The 17167-nt window shown below is 45.4% G+C and overlaps 1 protein-coding gene across 1 annotated transcript in view; it reads left to right on the plus strand.

Annotated features, from left to right (window-relative positions):
- LOC119178608 (uncharacterized) overlaps positions 1–17167 on the plus strand; it is a 97635-nt gene that overhangs the window by 76987 nt on the left and 3481 nt on the right. The window contains exons 20-21 of the mRNA XM_075883552.1: positions 3049–3355; positions 13771–13871. Coding sequence (XP_075739667.1) covers positions 3049–3355; positions 13771–13871 — 408 coding nt within the window. The remainder of the gene's footprint in view (positions 1–3048; positions 3356–13770; positions 13872–17167) is intronic.

The raw sequence follows: 17167 nt of genomic DNA on the forward strand, positions 1-17167 counted from the left end.
GTGACCTCCCCCCCCCCATCATGATTTACGCCAATGATGCTACTATACGGCTTGTATACTAGCTGCATACTAGCATGCAGCATGTGTAATAATAAATATAAATATTTATTGGATTGTTAAGTGGTGTTTTAGATTTCAGGAGTCTTTAGGAACACAAATCTGCTCCGAATACACCAAAAGCAACCTTAGCTCTAGCAATCTTTTCCGCTCCAAAGAGAGTTAAGGCTCCTCGGCTGCTCCAAAGCACAATTTTTTCTGCTCCAGGATCTGCTCTAAAAAGCAATATCTCGCTTCCATCACTGCTTGTGTTTGCAAAATTCAAAACTGAAACACTTTGCCGGGGAACTTGCTGTGCTATTCAGATAGTTCGACCCTTGAAAAAGCACTTCGGACAGTTTGCGATTGAATTGTAAGCAGTCAGTTCAGCATCACTCGCGAACCAATCCCATTGAAGTGTACTCTACAAGAATGTGTTCAAAAAACATTGAAGTATAATTTCTCTTGTACTAGTGGCAAGAAATGTGGTTCAGTTACTGCTGTAAAACTCTGCATGCTTTGAACTTCACACTATACTTCCTTTCATACATCAGGTACAACGCTGTGGAGGCTAGTGAGACTTCTTGCAGTATGTACACTCGCACCAAAAAACATTTCAATGATTTCACCACCCATTGTGGGATTTTTTCTGGAGGGAAGGGAGGAGGGGGAAGACTGAGTACTAAATGAAGGTGCTTTGTGGCCCAGAAATGAACAAGCCCTGTTGTACGGTTCTTAATACCACATTGTCCTGGACCACCTAGCGTCTTTGTTTTTTAGTTTTTGTGTGTACGTTTGCAGTCTGTTGCGATGCCTCACAAGCATTTATGATCATTAAAGCCTAACGTGATATGTGCGGACTCGCACATTTTGCTTACGCAACTTCTTGCATCACTTTCATAGTGTTGCACCTGATGTATGAAGCAGAGTAGACTCCCTGGTATAAATATGGTATTACGTAAGTGTCCCCAAGAAAATTTTTAAACGTGTTGTAGCCACAATATACGTTACAAGGCGTACTGCAAGTCTACGCTCTTTGCCTTTGTGTCTGTCTTACGTAAGAGTAACAATAATAATGTCCGTGGCTTAACGTACCGAAACCACTGTATGGTTTTGAGGTGTGCTGTAATGGAGGGCTTTGAAAATTTTGATCGCTTGATGATCATTACAGTGCGCTGCCATCACATCACTGGCCTCTAGCATTTCGCCTTATTGAACCCCCAACCTTTGGCTCAGTAACCGAGCACCATAACCGCTATGGCACTGTGGTGGACAATTTTTTTTTTTTTGCATTGGGTTTCCTGTTGTGTCTTGTTGGAATAAATATGCAATGAAGTCTTATTCTCTGAAAGCTTTGTTAATTAAATCTATCACATTGCTTGGGAAGCACACATTTTGCGAGCTAGAGTGACAGTAATCTGCATTTCGTGCTTTGCTGCTGACTTGAAAGACACGAGTTCAATCCCAGGCTTTGGCGGTTTCATCGTGATGAAGGTCAAATGTAGAGGCCCATGTATTTACATTTAGGTGCACGTTAAAGACTCCCAGGTGGTCAAATTTCCGGAGCCATACAGTACAACACACCTTGTAATCGTATTGTTGTTTTTGGCACCAGAAACCAAAACCCTAGCAATTGTTACTAGTGCCTTGTACAGTCGACTCCTTTTAAACGAAACCTGAAAGGACCAGGAAAATGAGTTTTTTTTTAAAGGAGTTTCATTTACTGAGGGATAAATAGGGGTATAATATTCAAGTACAAAACCAAACATATTAGGGGCAGTTGTTCTATTTAAGCAGCAATTTCATTTAAGAGAGTTTCGTTTAATTTATACCATGGGGGCTAATTTAATGTTGCTACGGCTGCTTGCTTTATGGCTACTACACTCTATTATAATTTGTTTCACTGTAGTGCAGGGAAAAGTGTAATTGAAGATTGACTTGAGGGGGATTGGGTAATGCAGTAAAACAAACGGTATGCAAGATTTTTCGCACTACCTACAAAATTTAAGTGTCCTTCAGTGTGAATTTCATTGTAAGTAGTCATTGTGGCTAACTGCGTACATGTGATCGCTCACATCACGTCACTCACTTTGGCTATCACAAGCTGTCAAAAACAGCTGCACAGCTGTGAGCACACCTACCAACTATCCCGATTTTCCCCGGGAACAAGGTGTGTGACCGGCCAGTTGGTTGTCATAGTTACATAAACAGGGTGGAAGAGCCATGAAGACAAGGGAGTTTTCCCAGATTTTGAGCTCTCCTCCCAACTGTACGAGCATGGCCATGAATTTTCTTTTAAAAAAGGCACTGCAGCCATCCTCAAAACAAAATAATCAGACATCCGTGCTAAAATGAGCGAACTTCATGCAGAACACTCAAGTCATTTTCGCCACTGTACACTCGTGTCATGCATAAGAGCACATTACGACTGGCGGGGGCTACTAGCAGCTAAGGGAGACTGCATATTTTGTCCCTTCATTACTCACATGTGCATGCAATGTATAATCAGGAGTACCGATACGACAGCTAAAGTTTACAAACCTTCCTAGCAGTCATTCATTTAAGACACTGTTGTCGTCCTGAGATACAGTAAGTTGTTACATAGACCACTTTTTGGGTGTTGCATGAGACATAGTCTATTTCTTTGGTGCCTTCAGGTTTCTTAAAAGGATTCCAGTGTTTTCTGTACAAAATTATGCAATGAGGTCATACAGTACCCAAAGGAAGCAATCTGGTAGATGATGAAGAGTGCAAACGGACAAAAATGAAAATTGAATACAAAATAGATATTGGAAATGAAAATTAGCAAAAATAGGTTCATGGGATAATAGCAAATAAAAGAAAACAATGTTCAAACTATGCGAAAAACAGTGGTATAGAGTATTGTTACAAAGTTTCCAAGCTTTCAATGCAACAGTAAACAAATAACATCCACCCATGTATTAAGTAAAAGGTTTTCTCTGAATTTTATAACTGAACATATAAATACAGTCTTTATATTTTGACCTGCAGTTACAACTCCTTGTGCAAGCTCAACGGCAATGGCAACCTCGTCAGTGCGCGAAGCTCAGCAGCCACCTCTGTGCGCTGCCGCCAAACCACTGGGCACCACCGAGTCTGCCGCATCTCTGGCTCAGCGACTGAAGGCAATGACCCCACTTTCACGGGAGGGGGCTCGGCTCATCCACTTTGTCCAGAGCCGCAGGGAACAGGCCCTTGAAGAGGAGGTGCAGATTGCACAACGCAGGGCCTCTCTCTCCTTCAAGACCCAGCAGCTGGCATCTGCACAAAGGAGGCAACAGGCGTGGGCCGAGCTAAGGTGGGTGCCTCAATCGCTTGCGAATGAAGAATACATCATAGGCACAAAGAGAGCAGCATGCGTTAGCGAGCAGAAAAGAGTAGCCAAGTAGTTTTTGTCCAGTGGCATGAAATCTATATGTATACACCGATATCGAATATGGTCTCACCATATCGGATATTCAAGACAATTTAGTTTTGTGTGTGCAGGTTGCAAAAGGTGTCCTGCGTTACTCATCTTCACATTGGAATTTTTCGTATGTGTTCGTACATTTTGCGCATCTCTCATTGGTCTTGTTCATGTCACGACACATTTGCCGATTTGTCAAACGAAAGTGCATGCAAACATGGACACAAGAGAGCTCAACGTCACAAACGCTAACAACTGTTTGTGGTGCCTCAGCTTCCCTTTTGTGTGTGTGTTTGCACATCCAGTCTTTTAACGTGAATATGTGCCAACTAGGACTATTCTGTATGACGAATTGTTTTGCCATGTCCCCACCCCCCTTTTTTTTTTGACAGCAATGCATTTAATTTTTTTCCTAATGGCAAGGCATAACAGCCTTTAGGCTCTTTCTGATTTTCTTAGAATGTGCACAGAAATAATTGTACACTTAAAAATTTGGTGTACCAACAATGCAATCTGCCAAACAGATAGGCGATATTTGTTAGCCATGACATGTTGCCAAAAGAACTAGGGCTCATTTGAGAAAGTGAAAGGACTAGTTGGACTGATGAAATAAGGAAAACTTAAAAGGCATTAGAACGAGCTTAGTTGTGTGAGGCAAGATTTAGTGATTGCTTTTTGCTTTCACTTGTTTTCTTCGGTACAAATGAGACACTGGAAATTTTAGCATAGTTTTTTCACAAGAAAGCCCACTTTTTCAAAAACTGTGTGGAACAGTTCCTGAAATTTTCACTTCACATGGTCGTTGTATGCTGTGTTTGCACCACGTCGTTCACTTCATGTAATGGATGTTGAGGCGGATGGAAGTGGCCTAAGAAAGCTTTGTTTTAAATGCTCAGCTGCCTTCGTGGCAAGCTGGTGCAGACAATTTAATTATAAAGCCTCCTGTCAGTGGAAGCAATGGTTTTTGCCCCTGTTACTACAAGTACGAATTTACTAATACAGCTGAATTTACTTGCTCATATGTTTATTTGGTTATCAGGTGTGCTCTTTTGTATCCCCTTAGTGGCTCTTTTCCTAAGCAATCTATGCTTCTAAAAGAAAGGGGCTAAGAAGGATGCTTGCGTTGACATAGACAATTCAAGCACAGCCAGCCCCTCCTCAATTTTTTCAGTGCCCGGGCGAAGGAGCGGATTTCAATGGGAAGCGGCCGTCAGTGCTAGTGTGGCGTTTTGCCGCCAAGCACCAAAACTGGAGTAGAGATGCAGCCACGGTCGTTTCTCGCGCAAACAAATGCCGCGGCTGCATGCGAAGCTGCTATACGGCTCAGTTTTCGGCTGTGTTCGCGTTGTTTAAAATGTAATGAAAAATTGAAAATGAGAATTGTTAAGCATTTGTAGTTCTGGACACTCGGCTCATTTCAAAGGCATGTGTTGTTTGCGACTACTTGATCGAGGCACTCGCGCATCATCTGCTAGGCCGATACCAGATAGCTGATGCCAGTAATCCGCAGAAGATTGTTTTGTCATTTTAACATATGGTGTAGCAGCGCATCGTTTTGTCACCGTGGCGTTAGCTTGCCTGAGAGTTGCTTTTTTGACTAACTGAAAGTTGAGTTTTGAGAGAAGCCTTTGCCAGGAGCTAATATTAAAAGCTTGTGTGCCTAGTGGCGTTGCACATTACGCGCAAGCCTAGAGTTCATGCACCAAATAGAGCGAAATGCCACTAGACTGCTTCCAGGGATATAGGTCATAATCCGTTCTCTTCGCAAAGCATTATATTGCCACGACATAGTGCCTGCATTCAAACAACGCGCCCATCACCACGCGCACAGAGGCATACATGGGCGCCGTCTAGTGTTGCGCAGAGACGATGATGATAGCACGAGAACCCAGCTGGCCCCTGCTGATGTGTGCCACGCGCTTGGGACTCTTCTTGAAGAAGTAGAGGAAGAAGACATCTTGCCGTTCTGCTGTAACGTGCTACGACCATAGCCCCTTTGAGTTGTGGGCACAGGTTCGCCCTTTAATAAATACGTTTTATTATACCCCGAGTCCTTCAACATCGTTACATTTCTGGTGGAGGTGCTGGGTAATGAATCAAAGCCCTACGAACGCAAGACAGCGTAGCCCCGACCACCAGCCAGTTGATACTGCGGAGCCGACACCTGTGCATCAGAGGACCAGTTGCCGTCTTCGAGGTGATTCACCAGAATTCAGCCCACTCCACTTTACGCCAAGGGGAACTCAGTCAATGGACGCCGCCACCATGACAAGTCATGTAACACCAGCCCAAGTGGTGATAAATCAGCCTCACCAGCCACCAGTATTTCATGGCGACTCGTATGAAGACGTAGAAGATTGGCTGAACCTCTTTGAGAGAGTGGCACGTTTGAACGGTTGGGACGAGAGAGAGAAGCTCCGCCGCGTATACTTTGCTTTGGAGGACTTCGCAAAGACGTGGTATGAAAACCATGAAACCTCCTTTACGACCTGGGATGAATTTCGGCGACAAGCACTGGCGACTTATGCCAGCGCGGATCGCAAAGAAAAGGCGCAGGCTGCGCTCGAATCCAGGAACCAACTCACCAACGAAAGTGTCGCAATGTATATCGAGGACAAGATCCGCCTGTTCAAGCGCGCAGATACCCATATGATTGAAGACAAGAAGCTACGCCACCTCATGCGTGGGGTGAAGCAAGAGCTATTCGCTGTTCTCGTCCGCAACCCACCACGAACAGTTGCGGATTTTCATACGGAAGCGACAGCCATAGAGAAAACGCTAGAACAGCGGGCTCGACAGTACAATCGAGACATAAACTATGCACCTGCCAATGTCTTCTCTGGACGCCAGCGAAGTGACATGGACGCTCTGCGAGAACTCATCAGGTCGGTGATCAGGGAAGAGCTCAGCAAGTTGCAAGCACCTCACACTACAGCAACACTGTCTGTAGTCGACGTAGTACGAGATGAACTGAGGCAGATGATACGTGAGCTGGAGCGTGCGCCACAGCCGATCCAACGCATACCAACATACTCTGAAGTACTCAGACAACCCGCGGCGCACACCAATGCAGCAGTTACGATGGCCTCTCCTTGCCCACAAACGGTACGCAGCGCACCTCGTCCACTGGAACCGACGGCTACCTACCTGCCACGAGCCCGTGGTGTAGCTCGCTACGTGGATCAAAGGCCCCGGAAAAGTGACATCTGGCGTGACCATGAGCGCAGGCCTTTGTGTTTCCATTGTGGGGAAGCAGGTCACCTGTATAGGTTCTGCCCTTACCGACAGGCAGGATTAAGGGGCTTTCCGTTGTACGCACCATGCCCTCGAAACGGTGAACGGCCAACCGAGATCGAAGAGTACTTGTCCGCGCGCCAGAGCCCACTCACTCCACGCCAACATCAGCCAAGATCGCCGTCGCCCAGGCGTTACCGATCACCCAGCCCACGTGCTTCTTCCGCACGGTCTGGGCACCGTTCTACAAGCCCACACCAGGAAAACTGAAGCAAGCGACCTGTGGAGGTGAGGCCGCTGATAACGACAGTTGCGAAGATCCTCCATTGCGGTTTCAAGGTGACGATGCTATGTTTACAGAGGATAAGCGCAGCAGTGCGAAGATTACTTCAGATTTGCGGTTGAAAATAGACGGATACGAGCTGAATGCTTTAGTTGACACCGGCGCTGATTATTCGGTAATGAGTCACAAATTGGCAAAGAAACTGAAAAAGGTTGTAACAAAATGGAGTGGGGCACAGATACGCACGGCAGGTGGCCACACTATTACACCGCTCGGCAGAAGCACCTCAAGGCTCGAAGTAAGAGGCTTTACTTACGTTGCTGACTTCATCGTGCTGCCGGACTGTTCAAGGGAGCTTATACTAGGAATGGATTTTCTGCAAGCCAATGGAGCCATAATTAATCTGCGCAGATCCAGTGTAACGTTTTCGACAGAACAAGCTATGTCGGTGGAGGAATCGGAAAAGCTACGTCTTACTGCTCTGCGCGTTGTTGATGATGACGTCACAGTGCCACCTCGCTGTAGTGTAATGGTGCTTGTTGAAAATAAGGCATTTTGTGACCACGAAGGAATAGCGGATGGAAACGTAGAGCTATTTTTAAACAAAGGAATTCGCGTGGCAAGGGGTGTTGTTCACTTAACGAATGGCCGCTCAGTTGTCCTCCTTACGAATTTTGGGAATGAATGTCAGCACATCGCGCAAGGTATGGCTATCGCCTATTTCCACGAGTTCTGCATGGCGACTGAACTATGCAGTTTAGCGACAACGCCAACCACTCCACAAGAGACCTGCAACGTCGACGCATCAGTTAACGTCAACCATAGGCTCCCAGAATATCAAAAGAAACGATTGTTTGCCCTTATAAAAGAGTTTTCGGACTGCTTTTCAACGTCCTCTAAGGTGCGACGAACGGCTGTTGCAAAACACAGGATTATAACAGAAGAAGCCACGAGACCGATTTACCAACACCCATATCGAGTATCGCAAAAGGAAAGAGACGTCATCAAGAAACAAGTGGAGGAGATGCTTTCAGATGACGTGATCTAGCCTTCCAGCAGTCCATGGGCGTCTCCCGTAGTGCTTGTTAAAAAGAAAGATAACAGCCTTCGATTCTGCGTCGACTATCGGAAACTGAACAGCGTAACGAAACGGGATGTATACCCTCTGCCGCGTATCGATGATACACTCGATCGACTACGGAGTGCGAAATATTTCTCCTCCCTTGATCTCAAGAGCGGATATTGGCAAATTGAGGTGGATGAGCGCGACCGTGAAAAGACGGCATTCATAACCCCAGACGGACTCTACGAATTTAAAGCGCTTCCATTCGGCCTGTGCACAGCGCCAGCTACGTTTCAGAGAATGATGGACGCTGTCATCGCGGGACTGAAATGGCAGTCCTGCTTGGTGTACTTGGATGACGTTGTCGTATTTTCCGCTACATTCGACCAACATCTAGAGCGACTCCGCACAGTATTAGAAGCCATTCGTTCAGCAGACTTGACCATCAAGCCAGAAAAATGCCACTTCGCTTTTGAAGAGCTTCGATTCCTCGGACACGTCGTCAGCTCCGACGGCGTTCGGCCAGATCCCGAAAAGACAGCTGCCATCGCGAATTTCCCGACACCCAAAGACAAGAAGTCAGTACGTCGCTTCCTGGGTTTATGCGCGTACTATCGGCGATTTGTGGAAAATTTTTCGAACATTGCTGAACCACTTACTAATCTGACAAAAGACGAGGTGCCCTTTAGGTGGGAAAGTGAACAACAGGAAGCATTTGATGAGTTAAGAACACGCCTGCAAGCCTCTCCAATCCTCGCCCACTTCGATGATACTGCCGAAACTGAAGTTCACACTGATGCGAGTAACGTCGGCCTCGGAGCCATTCTAGTCCAGCGGCAAAACGTGCTAGCGTATGAAAAGAAAAAGTGCTAGCGTATGCCAGCCGCAAGCTTTCGAAAGCTGAGACAAATTACTCTGCAACCGAAAAAGAGTGTCTCGCGGTCATTTGGGCCATAAGTAAATTTCGGCCGTACCTCTACGGTAGACCATTCCGAGCAGTAAGTGACCACCATTGCCTGTGTTGGCTGGCGAATCTTAAGGATCCCTCTGGCCGACTAGCAAGATGGAGCCTTAGGCTACAAGAGTACGATGTTACTGTGGTATACAAATCTGGGAAAAAGCACAGCGATGCCGACTGCCTGTCACGCGCACCAGTGGAGACGAGTGAGCCGGAGGAAGAAGACTTACCCTGCGGCGGCTGCATTTCCGATGGAGGCGGAAATGTTGTAGGCCCGTGTGCTCAGATTTGGGTGCACGTTAAAGAACCCCAGGTGGTCTAAATTTCCGGAGCCCTCCACTACGTCGTCTCTCATAATCATATAGTGGTTTTGGGACGTTAAACCCCACATATCAATCAATCAATCGAAGAAGACTTCCCGTTTCTAGGCGTCGTCCAGGCATCAGAAATCGCTGAACAACAACAAAATGACCCCAATTTGCTGCCGCTTATACAGCGTCTCCAAGGACTCAACGTTAAAGTCCCGCGCACTTTATCCAGAGGGCTCCCTTCGTTCTGTCTTCGGGAAGGGGTCCTTTACAAGAGGAACTTCAAGCCTCATGGTGACAAGTTTTTACTCGTTGTACCTGCACCTTTACGAAACGAGATTCTGCACGCATGTCATGATGAGCCAACATCTGGGCACATGGGTGTCAGCCGTACATTCGCCAGAATTCACCTAAAATACTGCTGGCCAAAACTGTTATCATCAGTTCAGCGCTATGTGAAAACTTGCCGTGAGTGTCAAAGACGCAAAACTCCATCCGTGAAACCTGCAGGCCTCCTCCAGCCAATAGAACCACCGCATGCCCCATTCCAACAAGTTGGTATGGATCTCCTAGGCCCGTTTCCGACATCGACTGCACACAAGAAGTGGATAGTCGTAGCCACAGACTATCTCACTCGCTCTGCTGAGACTGACTCGCTGTACACTGCAACATCTCTTGAAGTTGCCAAGTTCTTCATCAACAACATAGTCCTCAGACATGGTGCACCCAGCGTGGTAATTACAGATCGTGGCCCAGCTTTTACTGCAGACCTAATGAAATGTCTGATGCGAATGACCCACACAGACCAGAGAAGAACTACAGCATACCATCCTCAAACAAATGGCCTAACGGAGCGCTTGAACAGAACTCTGACTGATATGCTTTCAATGTATATCGACGTCGAACATAAACTGTGGGATGAAATATTGCCCTACATCACGTTCGCATATAATACAGCCGTTCAAGAAACAACGCGAGTGACACCATTTGAACTTGTATTCGGCCGAAGAGTCACCACTCCACTGGATGCCATGTTACCACCGAATGATGAAAGCAGCAATCCACCTGGCCTAGACGACTTCCTGCAAAGAGCCGAGGAAGCACGACAGATGGCGAGATACAGAATACGCCGCCAACAACGTATCGACTCCTATCGGTACAATCAGCGTCGTACCGAAGCGCATTTTCAACCAGGTGACAAAGTATGGATATGGACCCCAGTGCGTCGCCGCGGACTTTCTGAAAAACTTTTTAGCCACTACTTCGGGCCTTACGAAGTACTCCATCGTGTAAGCGATGTAACTTACCAAGTCAGATCCGCTATACACGGGAGCTCAAAACGCCGCAACCCTACAGAGGTTGTACATGTAGTCCGGATGAAGCCGTACTATGAGAGATCACCGGAAGACCAGTGACGCTTACGCCTACCACGAATCTATTCATTGCCTGACGCATCGGGACGATGCGTGTGAGGAGGGGGATTATGCCACGACATAGTGCCTGCATTCAAACAATGCGCCCATCACCACGCGCACAGAGGCATACATGGGCGCCGTCTAGTGTTGCGCAGAGACGATGGTGATAGCACGAGAACCCAGCTGGCCCCTACTGATGTGTGCCACGCGCTTGGGACTCTTCTTGCAGAAGTAGAGGAAGAAGACATCTTGCCGTTCTGCTGTAACGTGCTACAACCATAGTCTCTTTGAGTTGTGGGCACAGGTTCGCCCTTTAATAAATATGTTTTATTATACCCCGAGTCCTTCAACATCGTTACAATATGTGTTGCCACCGAGAAAAAGCAAGTGTCACAAAATGATTAACTATGACATGTTATTCACCATTCGAGAGCTTAAACAATGAAATCACCATGAAGTAAAACAAGAGCAGCTCCATATGCGGTGCGATTCCAGCGATCATGGCCTATGAACGGGCGCTGTTAAAGTCTGAAGTCTAATGCCGACTCTCAACTTGAGCCAAGGTGACAGGCGTAAAAAATGTGGCCTGTGGTCGGTTGCTTGAGCCTTACTGTGTATTCGTGGACGGATTGCTGTAGCCTTAATATCCGGCTGCTCAGCTCTGTTTTTTTCTTCTTCCCTCTGGCCGTTTAATTCGGTGGCGAGCAGAGTAGAGCCGAATGGCTGTGTGGTGCCCATGAGCTCCCATTCAGATTCGAGGCGTTATGTTAGCATTGCACACGGCAGTGATCGCAAGGCAGCGTTAATACTGATAGACTCCTTTGTTGACGGTTCGGATGCAGCACACTCCGGTTTAGTAATACCAATTGCCTTTTTGCCAAACGAGACGAGTAGTCTTCAGTCACCACTACTTAAAATCTATAATATATTCGGGTTGTAAATGACGGCTACATATTAGAGTGTAGTACGAAGATTTGTTAGGAGACCAATTGTCCTGCTTGTTTACTTCAAGCACGTTCCCCCCAAACACCAGCGGAAGCTGCAATTTCATAGAGCTACAGCTGTACAGTGCATAAAGGCGATAGCTTTAAATGTCTCATAAAAAGCGAAAAAGTGATCGTCGGCGGCATCCAGCATCTTCTTACTTTGGCTGCGTGAACACGAGTGATGCAAGAAATCATTATTACATGAAAACGTTATCATATGACGTCACATATCATAAATGCTTGTGACATATTGGAAGGTCACATAACTTGACAGCATCATATAACGTGTTCGCTTAGTTGAAATGGGCCGATCACGAGGGCACTGCATAACCAGCTGAGGAGCAGAAAGCGAGCTTTGTCTTCACTTCTTGAGGCAGTAAGAAAGTCATGTTAGGCGCAGAAATATCCCGGAAGGAAGTAGGAAACATTCCGTGCATTGAATCGGAAGAAAATGGGCATAGTTTTTGCCTTTCAGTCGTCTCAGGTGAATCCATGAGGTGACCGCCGAGTGTTTTTTTTTATGGTAACTAATGAGAAAGGGAAAAAAAAAAGACCATCTGATTTTTTCTGTCACATATTCAGAGTGATACACAGCAGTATTATATACTGACGCATGCAAATAATGAGGTTGCGATAGCTTGAAAGAAAAAAATAAAACGCGAATGCTTTTAAAACTCGATCGCATATATCCAACCGGTAGCACAGCCTGACAGAGCCAGCTGAAAACAGCGTGCCGCTATGTCCGTGTTACTTTTCGTCCTCCCTGCGTCCGTGAAAGCCGTCAAGAAGCATGATGGCAAATGAACTCTTATGAAAAAACGAATTCGCGAGCTTCCTAATCTGCTGCCGTTCAGCGCCAGCATCCCGTAGTCTACTTGCGCAGCGCCATCATGCGGCAGCGGCGAGCGGAGGCGGAGCGCGCACTCGACGGCCTGAAGGAAGCATTCGCCCGGGCACTGAAAAAAAATAGAGGAGGCACTGGCAGAGCACAAGTGCACAAGGCAGAGCACTTTCCCTCTTTGTCGGCATCTTGTACATTTCATGCTATTTTTAATAGCGTGTTGTGAAATTTAGGGTGCGAAACAAATTCAAACACTGAAAAGTGAGTGTGCGAATCGAATCAAATATTTTTCTAATGTTTCTTGACTATTTTTCTAATTTTTGGACGTGAAATTGAGGAGAAAAAGTTGGCGAGGATATTTAAGCATGTCCTTATGAGATAGTAACATGAAAGTCTTTTTTTTGGTTAGGTTGAAGAAGCATTGGTGGGGTGCTGTTTCATAAGTGTTTTATCAAAAACGTAGCAATGCAGAGGTAAAATTGTATTTATGTACGTGATTTGGGTGCATCCAAAGTGTCACCAACAACACCTTACACGTGAAAGGCAGAGATGCTATTTTCTCAACTTCTCCTCCCCTTTGAACTTCTCTGGAAGCCCAACTGACGTGGCGGTCAATGGTGTGCTTCCTTCTAGACCGGAGTTTCAAATCTGCTTCATAGATGTCAGAATTAAGAGCATCTGAAATTTCGGATTCAAACAATCTTCGCCGTCTGATTTTTCGTACTTTCTGCCCAAATTCCCGGTCCAAAACAGCATTGAGTTTCACCTCTGCCACATCTATCATCTTCATGTTGGAACCGGCATTTTCTTGAGTCAATGCATTTGCCACTGTAGCAGAGCCTGAAAGGCAGCTGTGCCGCAGTACGAGAGTGGGACGGGGTGAAGCATACTGAAAATCGGAATGGGCCACTTTCAATTGAATGTTGATTGTATTTGTCATAGGGAAGTTCGGGTTGTTTGTATCGTAAAATTATGGTGCGAATCGAATATAGGAAACACTAAAAAATATTCGATATTTCAAATATTTTTTTGAATATTTTTACACCCTTAATTTTCACCACTTCAGTAATACTCTGTAACAACTAGTCCAATTCGTTGGTGGAATGCTTCTCCGTTACATTCTCACTTTTAAACTCTGCTAGATCTGTCTTCATCATTCACGTCAAGTCTGACGGCAAAAGTACAGTCGCGTGAGGCACTGTGTGCACTTTTTTTTTAGCTCACACCCTGCAGGAGTTGAACCACGCAGTCCACTAAGGGAAGCGAACCAGGAGGTTCCACAGACAAGGTCCCCAAGGACTCCAAGGACTCCCAAAGATGGTACGTATATTTTGGCTTGTGTGGCAGGTCGGGAACCTGCTTCTAATGGCCACTAACAGCTTTATATTCAGTTATGACTGTTAAAGAATGCAATGATCATCGAAGAATGTCTAATTGGCATGTAACGTGCATCGCAATGGCATCTTGCTGGAACAAAATTTCTTCAATAATGAAAAACTTTTGGTTCCCCATTCATTGCATGTAAAGATATGGTATGAAAACAGTATTTGTCATTGCGTTCCCCCTCTTTCTGGACGGTTGTATTGAGTACAAAAACTGAAGTCGCAGCCTCGGCAGTGCATTTTTGGGGAGTCGCACTTATTGACAGCTGAATGGAGTTCATAGTGGCACCCAAGGAGCCTTCGTTCACAAGGTACATAATTGATGTATTTGCTGAAAATACTTTTTGCTGTGCCAATAGTTCAATGCTGTCTGTATATACATAACAGCCAGTGACAACAGCAGTTATATGCCACACCGCTATGTGTTTTATAGTAAACCTGTGATCGCTTCGCACATAGTTTGTGTGAGCCATTTCCATTGTGGCTCAACTTACTAAAATTAGCTTTTCATTAAAATTACCTAGATCTTCATTGTGACATAACTAAACATATCTGGTGGCATAAAAAAAATTATAAAACACACTGGCTGAAACACACTTGCCAGCTCAGGACATTGCAGTGTTTTGGCAATTCCTTCAGCTTTCTCGCTCACCACCTATGCCGCTGCTTGTAGAGACCAATGTATCTATGCAGCAAATGACTGAGCATCGATACATCTCATTGTTTTGCTCCCATGTGCCTACCGTCCGGGTCACGGCATCATAACTAGACTGGATTATAGGCAAATGCCTATTTCGTTTCCTGCATTCCTATCGTGCTACTTTGACATATGCACATAAATTAGAGGTTGAAAAAAGCTTTTAGTGTTTTTATAGTGCCTATAAATACCTAATTTGGACGTTCGTGCCTAAATTCCTATGAGTGCCTATAAATGCCATATTTCAAAATCGGTGCCTATGTGAACGTTACTTAAGCTCAAATTTTGCTTTCATGTGCAGTTGGAGATTAGTATTTATGTCACTGGACAAAATTTAGCTTTAGGAACTCTACAGGGTGCAACCTTTACTCCGTCTCATAAGTTCCTTTCAGTATTGCAAGGCTACAAAGCCTCTTAGCCAATAGGAAGGCCAATTAGCGTCTACACATGTATTCATCTGCGTTGCGTTGTCTGCTCTGCATCTGCCAAGCAACTGCTTGCATGCATAGGAAACGGGAGATGCTTCTTTGCAGCTGTGGGATAATGAAAAAGGAATGTGACACCGTAGAGGGTCATCATGGGAAAGTAGAGTGAAGATTTTTTTTTAAATGTCCACGTGGGTTTTGTTTTGTTTGTCATTTACTTCTTAAACTGCGCTTCACTAGGTCACATGAGAAATTTTACCTAGGCACTGGAAGTTGCTGCATGCCCAATGAAAAGCTTTGTACCACTAAACTTTTAATTGGTCTATGACAAGTCGCGAAAGCATGATGCAAAGAGGTGAGCTTGACACCTTTGCCACTTGCCCGGTGTAGACTTCGTTAGCCAAATTCTTTTCCTTCCCTCTTCGGTATCCGAGCAACCCGGAGCCAGAAAATCACACTACGCAGACGCATCAACAAGTCATGTGAAGGCAAGGTTACATTCGCATGACATGCCCATGCCAGGTCATGCATGCAAGAGCTTATGTGTCGTTTCACCGTTCTCTGTCTTGCACTGCCCGTTTCTGTGGGATGGATCCTCCTATGTGCGCATGTTTGAAGAGGCTAGCATAGATCATCTATCTTTACCACGATACATCGCATCGCACTGCTGAAACAGCTCGAAGGGACGATGCACCAAAAACAAACTAAGCGTTGTGAGTGCTGCCTGCGACATGATGCGGAAATGGCGAGAAAACCAACACGAACAAAAAGGAGGCAGCCTAGTCTCCCATCTCGCTCTATACAAAGTTAAAAAAAATAATGCGCATGGATTCTGTTTGCATGTTTTAATATTTCAGTCAACCTTCATACTTCTATTCAGGCAATAGATTGCACAAATTACACACGTCACCTCGAATATTTGTCGCAGTGTCGTGTACTACTTCGACATACACAGGACCATTTCTTGTTGTATACGTCACCTCCACCATGCTAGGACGCACGCCCATGAGGTAAAGGTCAAGTGAGGTTCAGTCTGATATTTCACTTCTTTTGTGGGGCGTACCATTGCAAATTTTGGCAGATGAGATCGTGACCGCCCAGTGCATGCATTTTTTTTGCCTCCTCGAAATTCTCAAACCGGGTGAAGGGCCCTTTAAGATGTTTGCAGACGCAGGAGAAATTGGTCCTGTGCTGTTAGACCAAGTTGAAAAGAGGCAAAAAGACCCTTCTGGCCTATTAGGGGTCTGGCTATTCGCTCCAGTTATGCCCTTCTCAGCATTGGCGAAAAAAGGCACATGAGTGTGCTTATTCGACGACGAACACTTAACTCGCCATGCTGGACTAGAAAGGAGATACTGTATTCTGCAAATTTCACCGAAAAAAAATGCATGGCTATGCTAAATCATTGGCACCTTTGTACCATTATAAGCTAAATTATTTCTGTTTGCTTTCTTGTCGTAGACACAGATACCACATGTATTTCTTCCAAAATTTGAATTTTGCTCAAGTTTATGGTGCATATATTTACGATTTTGTGGGCCTCGAGCAGTGTTTTGCCCGCCTATCTTTTGCCAGCCTAAAACCCAGTTCTTTAGTGCCTATAAATCAGGCCTCTAGTCATAACACAGAATTATTTACGGAAATGAAATTTAAGCTGGCTACAACGAAGCTGTTATATAGAGTCACTTAAAGTGTGCCATGGGTGGGGTATCCGTTCAGTTGTTTTGAGCAGATGGACCTACAATTAATGTTTAAAAATATTATTTAGGAAAACATGTGAGCATCCTTTTGAGGTGGCGGAGACTGAACATTTTCGCGTTTACCATGGTAGATTGCGCTTGTTCTGTTCGAAACTCTTATAGTATATGTATAGACCACTTATAGTGTAATACCCCTGTCACACGGGCACTTAAAAGTCATTTAAGTAAGTGGTCTTTTTCCGAAAAGGAGTTCCTGACAGCAGACACACGGCACAGAGCGAACTCCTTTTCAGAAGCGGTCTTTTTCGTAAACGGCGTTCGTCGATCTCTTTTACGGCTCCGAATGAGTAGCCTCGAAACCAGTGGGCGCCAGCAATTTTCGAGTGGTGGCAAAAAAAGAGCGAATGCTTAT

The sequence above is a fragment of the Rhipicephalus microplus genome, unplaced genomic scaffold, assembly GCF_043290135.1.
Source record: "Rhipicephalus microplus isolate Deutch F79 unplaced genomic scaffold, USDA_Rmic scaffold_18, whole genome shotgun sequence".
Taxonomy (NCBI): domain Eukaryota; kingdom Metazoa; phylum Arthropoda; class Arachnida; order Ixodida; family Ixodidae; genus Rhipicephalus; species Rhipicephalus microplus.